Below are 15,747 nucleotides of genomic sequence, written 5' to 3'. Positions count from 1 at the left end.
CTGTCCATTGTGGTAGCCACTAACCACACGTGCGGTGCTTGCGACTGAGAGGATGAATTTATAACTTGAACTAATTTAGATTTAAATGGCCACATGTAGCTAGTGGCTACTGTACTGGACGGCACAGCTATAGTTCATTGGCTCTTAAACTAGGGAACATGGGAGCATTGTGGGCTCCATGAATCTCCTGAGATTTCATCTAAAACTTGTTGAGTGTATATATCAGCTTTCCTGGGGAAAATATCTTAAGGTTTCATCAGATTCTCAAATGAGTCTGTTGAGCCCCTGCTGTTGACAACATTGAGATTCACAGAAATCGGATATCCAGATAACTTTGGAGGGGGAACAATCCTGGCGTTTTAACCAAATGATCCTTATAAAAACAACAACAAACAAAATTAATGAGCCTTTACACAAACCACTAGAATGCTGTGGTTTGGTCAGGCTGCAACATTTTAAGGGAAACACTAAAAAACTAGAGTCTGTTTTTTACTAGATAAAGGGAACCACAAAGACAAAAACTCTGGAAATTATACTCAGTTGTTAAATGGTTCATAAACCTGGAGACACATCACAGGGAAAAGAGAAAGCTTTGATGGACAGCATGTAGAAGAAAGAAAATTTAGGTATCTTATACAAGACATATATTACATGTCATGCTACACTTATATTTATAAGTTTTAAATGGGCTCTGTTTCAAGTCCTATGTATGTTCTTTTCTATTTTCTTTCTACTAAACTCATATATATATATATATATATATATATATATATATAAACATTTCTCTGACACATTAAAAATAATTAAAGACAAGTATTTGCTTTTCTTTGAGCAATTTAGATGGGAGTAGGAGGGTTGAACTTCATTACGTTACCAGAGTCAAAAAACATATTGGGACACTGATACGATCCTGACACCATAAAATGGAATTCAGTGTATCAACTTGTACTCTACTTAGCAGCAGGATGTTTTCTCACAGCCCTTAAAGCCAGCTTCCTTGTTAATGAGCTCGTAGTGCCTTCCTGGGGACATGTGAGAGCCCTCTCTAGAGCTCTCCCTTCTACTTTATCCTCTAAGAGCTCTGTTCCTCCAAGCAGGCTCCATTCCCTGCCCACCTGCCTCATGTGGCCTCTGCCTCTTGCTTTTCTGCAAGATGTCTCTCCTAACCCTGGTGCAAGGTAGCAGCAAGATGGCCAAGATTAGAGGAACATGCCTTCCCGCAACAAGGAGTCTACTACAGGCAGGCAGACAGAGGTCAGGCAACAGCAGACTCTTCATGACAGCTGGGGAGCAAGCAGCGCACGGGGTGGTGGCCACACAGTACATTCGGGGGAAAGACCTGTAGCCATCACCCTCCCTGAGAAGGAACAGCGGCTGGTACAAAGCACTTGAAGATACAGGAAATGTAATTCACCCTCCTGCCACGCACCCTGAGGGCCGACACTGGTAACGGCCACTGAACCCATCCCACGTGCTGCTGCTTTCCAAGCCCCCTTGCAGCCCTGACGCGGAACGCAAGCAAACCGTAATTCGACGACACGATTCTCCCCACCACGTACTCTGGCTTTGTCGGCTTGCCTTCTCAGCTCCTCCGTCTCCTGCAGCAAGTCGCTGTTCTCCTTTTGTGCTGCCTTCAGCCGCTCCCCTGCGTCCAACAGCATCTTCTGGAGGTTCTGCAGAACTTCTTCATGCTTGGCCTGTGTCTCAGAACTGGCTTCTTCATACCTGGCTTTCAGCTCTTGACACTCGTTGTGGCTCATTTGCATTTTCTTTTCCTGCAGACACCCCGAGTCAGGAGTGAGTCATTTGGTCATGTCCGTTCTGCCCCTCAACCTCCCCTGCCAGCCAACCGTCCCACTGATTCTCTCCTTACCAGGTCTGACAATTTTGTCAGCAGTTCTCTCTTTTCTTCCTCATGCTTTTTAGCTGCTTCTTGCTGGCTCTGTTCAGCTTTGAGAGTTACTTCCCCAATACTTTTCTGCAGGAGACTTGCATTTTCATTAGCCTTGGTGAGTTTTAGCTGTAATTCTTCTACATTTCTAGAACAAGTTTCAATACAAGGCATCAGATTTTTCAAAAGAGTACTTTAAATTCTAGAGTTGTACTTTAAAATATTAATAATAATTGTCTTAATGATTATAAATGTTATGAGCAATTAATAACATCTGAAATAAGCAAAAAACAAAAACAAAAACTGACTTGTCCTGAAGAATAATTTTAACAATTGTGATGGTTACAAATACCTTAACTACTCCTCTAACTGGGAACATTTATTATTTTATGTCAGAAGATCAATAAGGAAAAATGAGTGAAAAGTAAGCACATTAGAGGAGGTAAGTATTTCGAGGTTTACAAATTTTAGCAGAATAGATTATCAAAGACTCATTTTGGGGTCGCTTGAGAACAGAAGATACGAAAATAACAGTAATGTGACGTTCTAGCTCAAAGAGAACCACGTGGTCCCACAAAGATGTAAGAGGGCCATCAACCTGGAGAAAAGGCTGGCTCATGGACCGGAGAACAGGAAGGAAACTTGGACGGTGCCTCTGGATAAGCAGCGACAGAAATGGAACTTCTCCAAGGCTCTGTGCCACAATCGGCTGGGCAGCTGTGCCCACCTCACAGCAGGACTGCCACAGTCGGCCAACCAAGGCCCATCTGCCCATCACCCACCAACGCTGGGCCGTGTGTGAGTGCACGGCTGGACGTAAACTAACTCTGCCAAGTATTAATGCTTTCAGAATCAGAAGTCTACCGGGGCTAATATGTCCTCTAAAAGTTTTTGCCTTATAAAATAAACATTTGATTTTTATATGGCAGCCATTAAAAGAAAAAAGAAATCAAAGCAACGAGAGCCTCAGGATAAAGACGAGAAGAGAGATTACGATAACAGAAGCTTCAGCGCTGAGGAAGCAGGGTGTAGTGACGAAGAGCAGCAAGGGCTCTGGGACCAGACCACCTCGATCTGAAACCTCAGGCAAGTTACTTAACCTCATTAAGCCTCAATTTCCTTTTCTTTAAAATAGGAACAATAGGGGCTTCCCTGGGACACAGTGGTTAAGAATCCTCCTGCCAATGCAGGGGACACAGGGTCGAGCCCTGGTCCGGGAAGATCCCACATGCCGCGGAGCAACTAAGCCCACGCGCCACAGCTACTGAGCCTGTGTGCCACAACTACTGAAGCCTGCGCGCCTAGAGCCCGTGCTCCACAACAAGAGAGGCCACCGCAGTGAGAAGCCCGCCCACCGCAACGAAGATCCAACGCAGCCAAAAATAAATAAGTAAAAATAAATTAAAAAAAACAAAATAGGAACAACAATACACTCACCTGAGAGGATTATTAGGAGAACCAGAAAATATACTCTACACAAAGCTGTCAGCATAGTGTATGACACGTGGTCAGCCCCTCACACGTGTTATCTATCATTACACTGAAATAGGTTAAAAGTATTTTTAACTGCCTGTAAAAGATGTTATTGCCGTTGGTAAACTACTACCTTTTCTTTACAAGTCACCAGAAAGTCTGCAATACACTGCGATAACAGAGAAAGAATGAGATTCAGGCAACTTTAAAACCTAACAGTCCTGAAGATTTAGGCTCCCCTCCCACCCAGACCTTGCTCGAGGGCCTAACCCAAAGCAGGCGCTCTTATTAATACTCATACGTACCTTTCTTTCAGACGTAATTCACCATTCATTTTTGTCAGCTGAGAAGAACTGTCTCCTGACATTTTCATTATTACTGCAATGTCGTTTTCCAGCTTTTCCTTCGCCTTTATCAACTGCTCTTCCCTTTCGTCTCTCTCTCTAAATTTTGCCTCCATATCTGAATATATATAGAAAAAAATAGCACTGTTGTGTTATAATCAACAAAAATGTATTAACTACACCCTGTATGCCAAGCCTTGCTCTGGGAATATTTGCAAAGAGCGATCCCTGCCCTTATGAAAATTACATTCTAGCAAAGAAGACAGACAATAAACAAGATAAATAAAGAGAATAAATAGTACAATAGATAGTGGTAAGTGCCAAGAGGGAAAAAAATACAAGCGGAGAAAGGAGTCAGGAAGGAGTCGGGGAGGTTAAAACCTTAGACAGAGCTTCTCTAAGACGGTGACATTTACATAAAACCCTGAGGGAAGTGAGGGAAGAGGAAGGCAGGCAGAGGGGAAAGCAAGAGCAAAGGCCCCAAGGCAGGAACATGCTTGACAATCAAGTATCACCAAGGAGGCCAATATGGTCGCAGTGGAAAGAACAAGGGGAAGAATAGTACAGAATGAGAGCATAGAGGTAAGAGGACCTGACGACAGTAAGGGCCACAGCTTTTAATGTGAGCGAGACGCGAGCCACTGGGCCGTTCTGAGCAGAGAAGCGACCTGATCTGACTTGATGTTGAAGGGATCCCCCTGGCTGCTGGGCTGAGAACAGACTGCAGGGGTCAAGAGCAGAAGCAGGCAGCCCAGGTGACCAGCTGTTACTACAGCTTCGATTAAAGATGCTGGTTGACTCGGATCCAGGATAGCAGGGGGAGTAGTGAGATGGGGTGGATTCTGACTCGTTTGAAAACGAGGCAGAGAGAATTCGCTAAGGTTTACAGACCTCAAACAAGTATTTTATCACAATGTAACACGAGTGAAGAATTTATGCCTGAATAGTAGATATGCTGTGACACTAAAATTATCTCAAATCTTAGGAAGTCTACTACATTTAACGTGTAGAGACATCTTCTTACCTGTTAAATTTTCTCTCAACTTCTCCAATTCAGAAGACAGCACATTAAACTGTTCCTCTTTTTGGTGTAATTTATTTACAGTTTCTATTTGGGATGAAGTTAAAAGTTTAATACATTTCATAGTTAATAAGCCATCTAAAGCCTGACTGTCTCAAAACCAAATCGAATCAAAAGCTTGAGATTTGGGATCACGGGAATACTCAAGAGTCCCATTACAAATCAAACCACTGAATAACGAACCTAAAGAAACAAGCAAGCAACTCTTTCTTGTCTCCCCAAACCTGTAGATTTGGCAGGCACCGGGCATCCCTTTTCCAGGCATCTCTTTCCTCCTTCCACTTAAAACTCAATAAAGCTATCAATGACTGAAGCTTAAGTAAGACAATACTTTTCCCAAGTACACCTACATTTTAATACGGAACAAGCTTTAAGTCAAAAAGAAGAATGAATGGGAGCTTGAGGCCTCAGGAAGCCAAGGGAACCCAGTATTACTGTGCGCTGCAGGAACTTCCAGGCTACAGGCAGCATCTATTGTTATGCACCCAAGGCCAGCTCCAGCTTGAGAACAAGTGAGCTGCTCATGTTCTGCTAAGACATACCTTGCATACTTCTCTGAACAGAGACTGCCTGCTCTGAAGCATCAGCAAAATTTTCTTTCTAAAGAAAAAGAAGTGGACATTCAGAATAGAAAGATTTCAGATTACAAAAATAAAAAGTTTCTATGACTACAACATTATCTATTTTTTGTTGCTAGCCTTGTTTCATTAAAGCTAACTTACGCTTAAAACATGTAGGCATCAATTACTACCATATGCATACTGTGCACGTGTACACACGAGTGAGGTTTGCATGTGTGCTGCATGCGTGGGTGTGCACGTATGTCTGTACACGTGTGGATGTGCACACTTATGTCAGTATATGCATGTGTGGATACACATGTGGTGCCACATGTATGCTTTTTTTTTCATGTTGCTACCCTCAAGTAGCAGAACCTCTCTTCAGAAATCTGCCTGAGACAGTGAATAGAGTTCCGAAATTTGTTTTTTTTTAATATTTCTTTTTTTCACTGAAGTATAATTGGTTTACAACGTTGGGTTAGTTTCAGGTGTACAGCAGAGTAATTCAGTTATACATATATATTTTTTCAGCTTCTTTTCCCTAATAAGTTATTACAAAATATTGAGTATAGTTCCCTGTGCTACACAGTAGGCCCCTGTTGGTTATCTATTTTGTACATAGCAGTGTGTACACGTTAATCCCAAACTCCTAATTTATCCCTCCCCCCAGCCTTTCCCCTTTGGTAACCATAGTTTGTTTTCTGTCTGTGGGCCTGAGTTCTGAAATGTTTTACATCTAAGAATAGTCAGAACCTAGTATCTTAAAACCGGATCTGTGTCAACTACCTTAAACCAAAAAGTCCATCGCTCACTCACTATCTTTTCTAAACATGACAGGAGGGCAGGATAAAACCACTCTCCTGATTTTCCTGCGACGAACTTTGAGGTAGATACACCAAGTGAATTTTTAAATGAGTCTTTCTAATTAATATTTTAGTTTAAAAATGGGCTCACAAGCCACAAGTCCATCAAAGCCCACAAGCTGTCCACCTGTGTTACTCCCAAAGCCAGACCTCAGGCGGCATGTTTTCAGAGGACGTAGAGGAATACTCTAACTTAGAGAAAAAAGTAAGGCATCCTGAAAGTTTGGGGAGGAGGGCAGAGAAACGACATGAAACTCAAAACACATTTTCTTAAAGGACACCATAGTGAAAAATGGTAATTTCCAGGTCAACTTTTCTCAATACGTAGCTGAAATATGCTGTATCGTAACTGTCTGATAAAGCTCTCTACAATGAAACTGTGCTGTTCAACGGGCAGCCACCGGCCACGTGGGGCCTCTAAGCACTTAAAACGTGGCTAGTGCAACTGAGGAACTGCATTTTATATTTTATTTAATTTTAATTAATTTAAATTTATAGAGCCATATATATAGACAGTAGCTACCATAATGAAGAGTGCGGCTATATAGTTAACATTTTAAAAAGTAGAAATATGTAATATTGGCATTTAAATAAGAAAAAACAAAAATCAAACACTTTTTTTTTTTTTTTTTGGGCCGTGTGTCATGTGGGATCCTAGCTCCACAACCAGGGATCAAACCCATGTCCCCGAATTAGAAGCACGGAGTCTCAACTACTGGACCAGCAGGGAAGTCCAAAAATCAAACAGTTTTATTCACCACTGGTATTAGCAGAGAAGTGTAAAACGTGGAGAACAGGAAGGTGCATGTAAGGCCCAAGACAACTGACCCTTCATAGCTAATGTTTCTCTTATCAAGTTTTCTCCATGAGCCTACGCCTCTCCTTTCCCATGACATGTGGACATCACCGGCACCTGCCCGTGGTCATGAGCCTTGACTAAGCTTGTGTTTTTGATATAGGAGGCAAGGCAGAAGGGAGAACAGTTGAGAAAAAGACAAAAAATGTCCTACAACCTGGGATTAAGCAAAGAGGACATATATGAAAGGAAAAGTAATTTCCTGAGGAGGAATAAACTGAGGTGTAAGAGGTAATTCTGTGAACTCGTTAATTAGACAGCACCCTGCCTTGCTAACAGAGGGTGCCGATGGTCCAGGAGAGCTTGCTGGCTTGCTGTCACAGGGCAGGTAGGACAAGGCATAGGGCAAGACCTCACTACATGAGAAACCTAATGTGCTGGGTATATAACTTGGAAGGTTCCTGTGTTTGGTGAAACTAAGTAGGCAATAACGTGCCAAAGCAATGCATTACCAAAGGCAAAGGACAGATTAAAAAAAAAAAAAAGTAATACTTACCTTTATTGCTAGTTTGGGTTTGATCCAGTTCCTCTGTTATTCATCAACCAATCAATACTTTGCAAGAGAAAGGAAATAGGTGCAATACATCTTTCTTTATAGAAGTTTTTGTTTTTTAAACAGGAACAATTTTTGAATGGCCAGAGACCCTGAGATTCAGATTCCCAACAGGTACTTACCAAAATCTGAAGTTCTTTTTCCAAAGCCTCTTTCACTTGACTGACTTCACTCAAGTTTTCCTGAAGTTTATTAAGCATTAGCTCTTTTCCCTGCAGCTCTTTGGTGATGTTACTAGCCTACCATACAGAGTTACATGGTACAGAAACCAGTGAACAAAAGGAAACAAAAAAGAATGAGAAAGAAAACATAAAACAAATATAAAAAAATGTATGAGATACAAACATAACCAAACAAAACTGAAAGGAATAAAGGCATGGGTAAAAAGTCGTTTTGGTGTTTTTTTGTCTTTAATTCTAAGAAGCCAATGACTTTTCATACAATCAGTTCTAGATAAGATTGTCCAATGGCTAATTTTAAATAATCAAAAGAGTATTTTTCGATACCTGAATTTGCTCTAAAGCAGAATTTACAGATGCTTACTTTCTAAATGAGACAGTTGAGCAATTTCATCTTCTGGACTTTGGAAAACCTCAAGACAGGAATGGTGGATTCATGTGGACTGTGTTTCATTTTCTGTCTTTTTGTACACGCTTAAAGTATTTCAACATTTAAAATAAAAAATAAAATTTTAAAAATGTACTACACAACAGTCGTCAGAAATTGGCTTTCATTAAATCTTAATGTAAAAAAAGTAGACCAACACATTAGCTGCATATTCCATATTAATTTAATTTTTGTGTTTTGATTGGTATTTCAGAACCAAGTGAGGAGATCTGAGAAAAATCTCCTACGACTGTCATCTTCAACTAACGTGACTTAGCAATTTTTGCCGTTTGTCTGTCTTCACCTCTCCCCATTTAACCATCACAACCCTTCCTTCTTTGCCAATAAAGCAGCTTCTCCCGCAAAAAGCTCAGAACATTCAGCATCAATACCAGCGCCTCCACTAGTGGCAGGAGGACTGGGAAAAAGGGCTCCTTCCTTGAACAATCCTTAAGCATGAAGATGACATTTAGCAAGGCTAGTTAGCAAGAAAGGTAGCCAGCCAATGTCTCACATCATTTCCTATGCCTTGATCAAAAGCACACTTGTCCAGTCTTTCCTCAAAAAACCAGGGACTAGATCACGTCCTCATTGTGACATAGAAAAAACTCCAATGAGACATAAGTAGCAACGCAAAGGGCTCCAGGCTCTTCACCTTCATTTTGCTGTGAACGTCATTTATCATAGCATGTTAATTCGCACCAGTCAAGTGCTCTCGGAGTTCACATTCTGTTTTACGTGTAACCTTACGGACAAGGCAGTCATGTAGGTGGGAAAGGAGGAGATGATCTTACAAGTTTCTATCTTATTCTTTCTATTCATTCACCTCAATGCCATCATTTTTGGGGAGTTCTCTATTTTAAAAAGTTTAAAGACTGGAACCAGGCTTAAACAGGAGATCACAGCAAGCCCAGAGATAAAGTAGTAAAGTATTCAGATACTAGGAAACCAGGATCAAGCCACATAGTTGAGCCATTATTTTCTCTAATCTCCTCGGATGGAACCATACTCAAAATACTCAGAAGATACTACACTCAACTGGGAAATTCGTCAGCACCAGTTTTAACTAAGTCAAGAATCTGGAGGGTGAACTACCTCAACTGAAAAATAAGATACAATGCAAAATAAGAAAAAGAAATGGAAAAGAAAAAGATGGAGGATGTTGATACAAACCTTGCCACTTTCAGCATTCTTTTCAAGCTCTAAATTTTTAATCTGTTTCTCAGCTGCCTCAAGCTGCTGTCTAAGGTTCTCGATTTCCGATTTACCTTCGGAACTGGCTTTCCGAAGAGCATCAAGATCCAAGAGCTTTTCTTCGGCAGCCTTGAGCTGTGATGTAAAATTATCAATAACCTTGGTTTGTTCATTGCATTTGGCTTGTAGTACCTCTAGCTCCTTTACCTTTAGCTCAGCGTCCTGCAATTTGTTTAAGGTGTCCTCCATTTCTACTAGATGCTGGTCTTCCGCTTTGTCCAGCTTCGACTTGACAGCTTCCAGACTGTTCTCTTTCTCTTTAATGACTTTCATCAGTTTAGCCCTTAGGGCTTCGAGCTCTTTAGTGTGAGCAGACCTTTCCAAGTCTTGTTTATTCTGCAAATTTTCTATTTCGCGCTGGTAATCTAGTCTCATTTTCTCTATTTGCGTTTTTAGCTCGGCAAATTCTGCCGTCTCCGCGCCGACCCCCTTGCTGAAGGACACCTTCAGCCCCTCCATCGCCTGCTGGTGGGATGCGATGGCGGTCTCCAGCTTGGATTTCCACAGAGCTATCACATCCGAATTCTCCTTGTTGGCATGATCAAGCTTGCTTTTCAGTGACTCGTTCTCTTTGGAAAGCTTCTCTGTGGTGGCCTGAAGAGCCTTTATCTCCTTCTGATGCGTTTCTTCCCGGGCTCCAAAATGCTCCTTCAGAGAAGTGATTTCTTTCTGATGGTCAGTATGGGTGGCTTCTAACTTTTCTTGCAAAGCGCTTATCTCTTGTAAAAGGGAGAGTGACACGTCAACATCCCCAGCAGGCTTACTGGACTCCAGCCTCCTTCGCAGCTCAGCTACTTCCTGTATTCTGAACGCTAGGTCTTTTTCTAGTTCCATTATGCGGGACTTTTCTGACACTGTGGCCACCTAGTATCAGCAAAGAGAGGGAGATCATTTAAATAACAAATCACTGATGATTTTCTTTAACCTTGAAGATCTTCAGTAACTACCCCAGCTCAGGGAGCAGTCAAGCCACCAAGAATTTCTATGTGTGAATCTAGTTGTGATAATGGCTTAAGCCCAGTTCCAGGAGCCCCAAATCAAATTTAGAGTCTTTGGCAAACTTTTCACCATTTTGAGATGCTAAAGGAAAATAAAATTGATATTGAGTTTGACTCACCCCCAAAATATTTCTTTTCCCTTTAAAGAACCTTAATCAGGAAAGTACCCACTAACTGTAGTAAGTTAATAGAAACAGTACCTTTCAAGGTTCCCCTACATCTGCCTTTTGGAAGAAGAATCCTTATGTTGCCTACTTCAACCAAGATGTATGAACGTTTGTCTATCTGATGGAAGTGACTTTACGGAAGTGTGCTGTCCCGTACAGCAGCCATTAACCACACATGGCTACTCGGCACTTGAAACGTGGCTCCAAGTGTCAAATATACATCAAATAATGAAGACTCGGGAAAAATAGAACACATCTTGTTAATAATTTCTTTCTCTCTCTTTTTTTTTTTTTTTGGCCACACCACGTGCCTTATGGGATTTTAGTTTCCTGACCAGGGATCAAATCTGGGCCCTTAGCAGTGAGAGCGCAGAGTCCTAACCACTGGACCGCCAGGGAATTCCCAATAATTTCTTATACTGATTACATGATGAAGTGATAATAGTTTGGATATATTGGTTTAAATAAATAAAATATATGACTAAATTAATTTCACCTGCTCCTTTTTACGTATTAAAAAAGTATGTTAATGTGGGTACCAGAAAATTTTTAATTATATATATGTGGCTCATGTCATAATTCTGTTGGATAGCACTGGTGTTAAAGGTGTAAAAATATCTATGAAACGTTTCAGTGAATACCACGACAACTGTAGAATAAAAGCTTCAAGTGGATAAAGAACTAATTTACTAACCTTTTTTAAAAAGGATAAAGAAAGAATGATTACTTACCTGCAATGATACCTAAGAATCTTATACAGAATCCCTCCTCGCTTTTAGATTTTGTAATTCCTTCACCATCTTGACGTAGATGTCTCGCTCCCCTAACCCAGTGGTTCTCCGACCTTAGTGTACGTGTGAGTTGCCTGGGACCTGTGTCTACGGTGCAGGCCCAGTTTTTCCCACGTGTGCTGATTCTACCTGAGCTCTGGGACAGAACCCGGGAATACGCTGCTGTTTAAACTCATACCCCCAGGACGAGGAAAAACACTTTCCTAACCTGCGTCCTTTTGTTCTTAGGAAGTTATTTCCCTCTGCTGTTACGCAGTAAGTTTAGTACACAAAATATGTGGGAAATGGTAGCTTTGGGCATAAAAACGAATTATTGGACTAACCTGGGGAATAGAAGGGAACTTGAATGATTTAAAGACATCAGTGAATCCCAAATTTCATGGATCAAAAGTCCTCCGGAGTGAAGGCTCTGCTCCCTCACTGCCTTTATCGGGACAGAAGGTAACGGGTATGTTTTTCCTTCAGTCCCTCTGTCCACCTACAGGCTGTGAGATGGATAAGGACTGAAGTGTCCACCAAGAACAAGAAAATAAAGCACTTGGGGCTCCAAAACTGCATGATCAAATCATTAAGTATTTCAGAGCTGGCTATAATTGTTGTTTCAGGGCTATGGGTGCTTCCAAGACGTTAATTCATTTACATACTTTTTTTCGGGGGGGGGAGGTAGGGAGGTGGGGAGTCCACAGATAAGGTGCATTATTAAACCCCATTGCTACAAGGTCCATAACATAAATAAATTTAATCCAACAGGGCACTAATTCTTAATCAGTCACAACAAAACCGTCAAACTGAGGAAATACCAAGTAAAAAATAAGGGAAAATAATAGTGTGGTTATGCAGCATTTTCACAGCAGTTCCATTTTTTAATTTTATTTCCCAAAATCTGCCCTCAGGCAAAACTATCTGTCTGCCTTTCCCACCATAAAAGTCAGGTATCATTTCTTATTCTTGCTAATGTTTCTACAGCGCCAAGCACACTGTTTATAAACTGGGCTTACTGGCTTAGAGGAATTCTGAAGCACTTCCCAAAAAGGAATGTAGGTGATGGGAAACTTAGATTGGTCAGTGGTTAGTTTCACACTTGGCAAACCAAGAACGAGGATCAACAGGAGACAAGGCTTGTTATAGGAAGATGACAGCTTGCTTGAATCTGAAATACTTAAATAAACCATGCTGTCAATGGATGCCTTCTTTTCCACAGAAAACAAAACAAAAACAAAAACAAATCAACACTGTTTGCTGACAAAGCTGTAACGGAGATTTGTTCAGAAGTAAAAAAATACATCCTTACTTCAATAGCCAGCCACACCACGGGAGCTCAGTCTTACTATGAGTCCCTTGTATTTCCCAGATCAAGTCTTTGGCTCTCGGGTGACAAAGAAACGGCACCAAACTACCAGGATTTTTTTTTTCTTACCAAATACATAGACGATATCTTTAGTTTTGAGGCCGACTGAGAACATTTTCTTTCTCTTAAAAAATAAAAACTCGTGACTTAGAGAAAGAAATATTACTCGATTTTCTAGATCAATGATTTCTCAAGAAGAGAAATTTCTACAAATACTAATAATTCAAAAGGAAAAAAATCAGGATACCAAATTTGATCAGAGACGAATCATTTCTGAAATTTTAAAATTAAGGATCTGTCTGATTTAGCTACTAACAGTCAAATTCGTGACTTAAGAGGTATATAATACATACATGTTTTCTTATATGTGACTCAGATTAGTTCTTAAATCTTTTACCACAAAACTACTTCCATAATAGACAGACTCCGACTCCATCCTGTAGTGGTTAAGAGCACAGACTCTGGGGTCAAATGGCCCAAATAGAAATCCTGGCCCCACTATCTCTATTAGCTGTGTGACCTTGGACATATTATTTAACCTCTCCGTGCCTCGGTTTCCTCACCTGTAAAATGGGGACAATACTACTACCTCCCCTGGGGTTGTGGTAAGACTGAATAAGTTAATACTTGTAAAGTGCTTGGAATAGTGCATGGCATAAAGTAAGCACTATATAGGTGCTTAAATACATAAATAAGTGAAAACATGACTAATGCACTGGTTCTGAGAGCCAAACGCAGTGAGCTGGGGGTTGTAAGAAGCCATTCTGTTCCCAACACACTTTTTCCTCCTGACCACTGAGATTCTAACCTACTGGGTAACAGAAATTCAAAGAGATCGGGTGCGAAGAAAAAAAGATAGCTGGGGTGAAAGTCCCTAACTCTCATTAAAAAAGAGCCAACGTTTCAATTCCCTTTGCCTAAGAGGCCAGGGAAGAAGGCAGGAAAAGAGAGCTAAAGTGAAACAACAAAAAATTATTTAGAAAACCCACTAGGAATATGAGAACAAGAGGACCACTGACTGCTGGTGCAAACTGGAGAAAGGTATTTCCCGGTATTAATACGAAGAACCTCAAATGCAGCTGTGGACGTCCACGCAGTCTACACAGTCGCTGGGTTTCAGATCTTGATTTTGGTTGAGTTAACCAAAGGAATGAATCTTCACCTTGGACCAAAGGTTCCACATAAAACACCTGTGCCCACCCATCAGCCTACACTCACGAGCACCTGGGCAGTGCCAAGACCAAACTCAAGTTGAACTACTGGGTCAAGGCTTAGGCCAACTGCAGGGCCCGTCACCCGCGGTGTCCACCGTTCGCAAACATGGGTCTGCTTCATTAAATAGTGAAAACCATTACCCTAGTGTCTTCTAACTCCCTCTGGAGTTTGTCAGCTTTGGTCTTTTCAAAGAGCAGGCTCTGTTCAAGCTCCTTAATGCGGGCATGCTCCAGTTTGGTCTGCGTCTGTCAGTAAAAAGGAAGAGGAAGAAACACAACAGTGCCACCGTGACATGCCAGCACAGGAGGAGAGGGCGCGGCATGCAGGCTGAGCCGGCAGTACCTTCCGCCGAAGGATGAACAGAAAGGGTGATGGAGGAGGGATGAGGGTGGACAGAGATGAAGAGGCTGGGGGTGAGGATGAACACTATGGACAAGAGGATGAGGTGGGCAGGGGACATGGGCTAGTCTACTGAGAAAGAAAAAAATGGAAAACACATGAGGCAAGGTGAAAGGTGTCAGATGCATGCAGCCAAATATGTTATATTGATAAGTGAAGTTTATCAGCACAAATTAGAATAGTTAATATTCCCCTAATCTATCATTTTCCCTCCTCCCCACAACAGCTACTTGACATTAATGTGTATGTAACTGACTCGGTAACTTAAAAAGTGAACTGACCCTCAAAATGATCATTATCACCCAAATATGGAAAAGATAACGTCATAAGTCTCTAAGTGTTCAGTTAGTCCCTAGAGCAGATCTTTGCACTTTGGCGTACAATTTGACGTGAGCGAGGGTCAAGTATTAAACCAACGAAGGAAATCTAGGACCTAGAGCTAAGGAAATCACACCAGTGGCCTTTTTGCTGAGATGAGTGAGAAGGGTCTGAGAGTCTCTGCAACATTCCCGTATATGACAGGTGAGGAGTCACTAAAGCTCTCATTTCCTTCCAAGGGTGGACTTTCCAAAGACTGTTGCCAGAAAACAAAGCAGGGGGGGAGGATCAGATTTAAAAGAGAAAATTCAGTAATAATTATGCTTGAGGGCCTCCATCCCTGAGGTTCAAAGCAGGAGCAAAGGTGAACTGCAACTGGTAAGGGGCTCATAATCTTGATCCTAAGACAACTCATTCTTCTCAGTTCAGAGGTCAGAAACGGTGACTCAACAGAAAGGCATGAGTTTCAACTCCATGCAAAAAGAGCCGGTAAGGTCTTCACATGTTTCAAAACCTCAGACTCCCCATCATCACTTACTTACATGGAAGCTGATGGAGGAGCCAGAGGGCGACCTCTTTCTAACAGGCTTAAGTGCATCAGAATCTTAATCAATTTGAAATAACCTAGATCAGTCTGAACGGACCTCTTTCCCCACTCACCTCTCCCATCCAAGAGGTCATCAACATAGTCAACTGATAAAACCTGTTGACAGAGCTGCTCCCAGCAGCTTCTAGTTGTTTTGTGGTTCCAACCGGTAGGATCTATCAGTCTGGACAATTAAGGGCAACAAGGAAATGACAACAAACTCTAAAGTGACAGAAAGGAGTGCAAAGCTTAAGGTGGAATGTTTTACATTATAGACATCTTTGCTCACTCCAGTGGTACTCTGGGGATTTCAGTGCATTCAAGAGGTCAGTTTGCTTGTGAACCAGGTATAAAAAAACCATCATAGAATATTTTAAAAGTAAATAAAAATTTTTTTTGTAAAAATTCTTCACCTGCTTCAGCTCTTTACATTCAAGAAAAATG

The 15,747-nt window shown here is 41.4% G+C and overlaps 1 protein-coding gene across 1 annotated transcript in view; it reads right to left on the bottom strand.

Annotated features, from left to right (window-relative positions):
- CLIP1 (CAP-Gly domain containing linker protein 1) overlaps positions 1 to 15,747 on the bottom strand; it is a 122,474-nt gene that overhangs the window by 40,866 nt on the left and 65,861 nt on the right. The window contains 8 exon segments of the mRNA XM_089894444.1: positions 1,560 to 1,775; positions 1,874 to 2,039; positions 3,670 to 3,826; positions 4,733 to 4,816; positions 5,332 to 5,389; positions 7,744 to 7,860; positions 9,401 to 10,345; positions 14,141 to 14,245. Coding sequence (XP_089750570.1) covers positions 1,560 to 1,775; positions 1,874 to 2,039; positions 3,670 to 3,826; positions 4,733 to 4,816; positions 5,332 to 5,389; positions 7,744 to 7,860; positions 9,401 to 10,345; positions 14,141 to 14,245 — 1,848 coding nt within the window.

The sequence above is a fragment of the Delphinapterus leucas genome, chromosome 14 (assembly GCF_059928025.1).
Source record: "Delphinapterus leucas isolate spDelLeu-1000000601 "Yukka" chromosome 14, BTC_Dleu_Yukka2, whole genome shotgun sequence".
In the NCBI taxonomy this organism is placed as follows: Eukaryota; Metazoa; Chordata; class Mammalia; order Artiodactyla; family Monodontidae; genus Delphinapterus; species Delphinapterus leucas.
The sequence above is the reverse complement of the archived record's forward strand: the minus strand, read 5'-3'. Positions and strand labels throughout refer to the sequence as shown.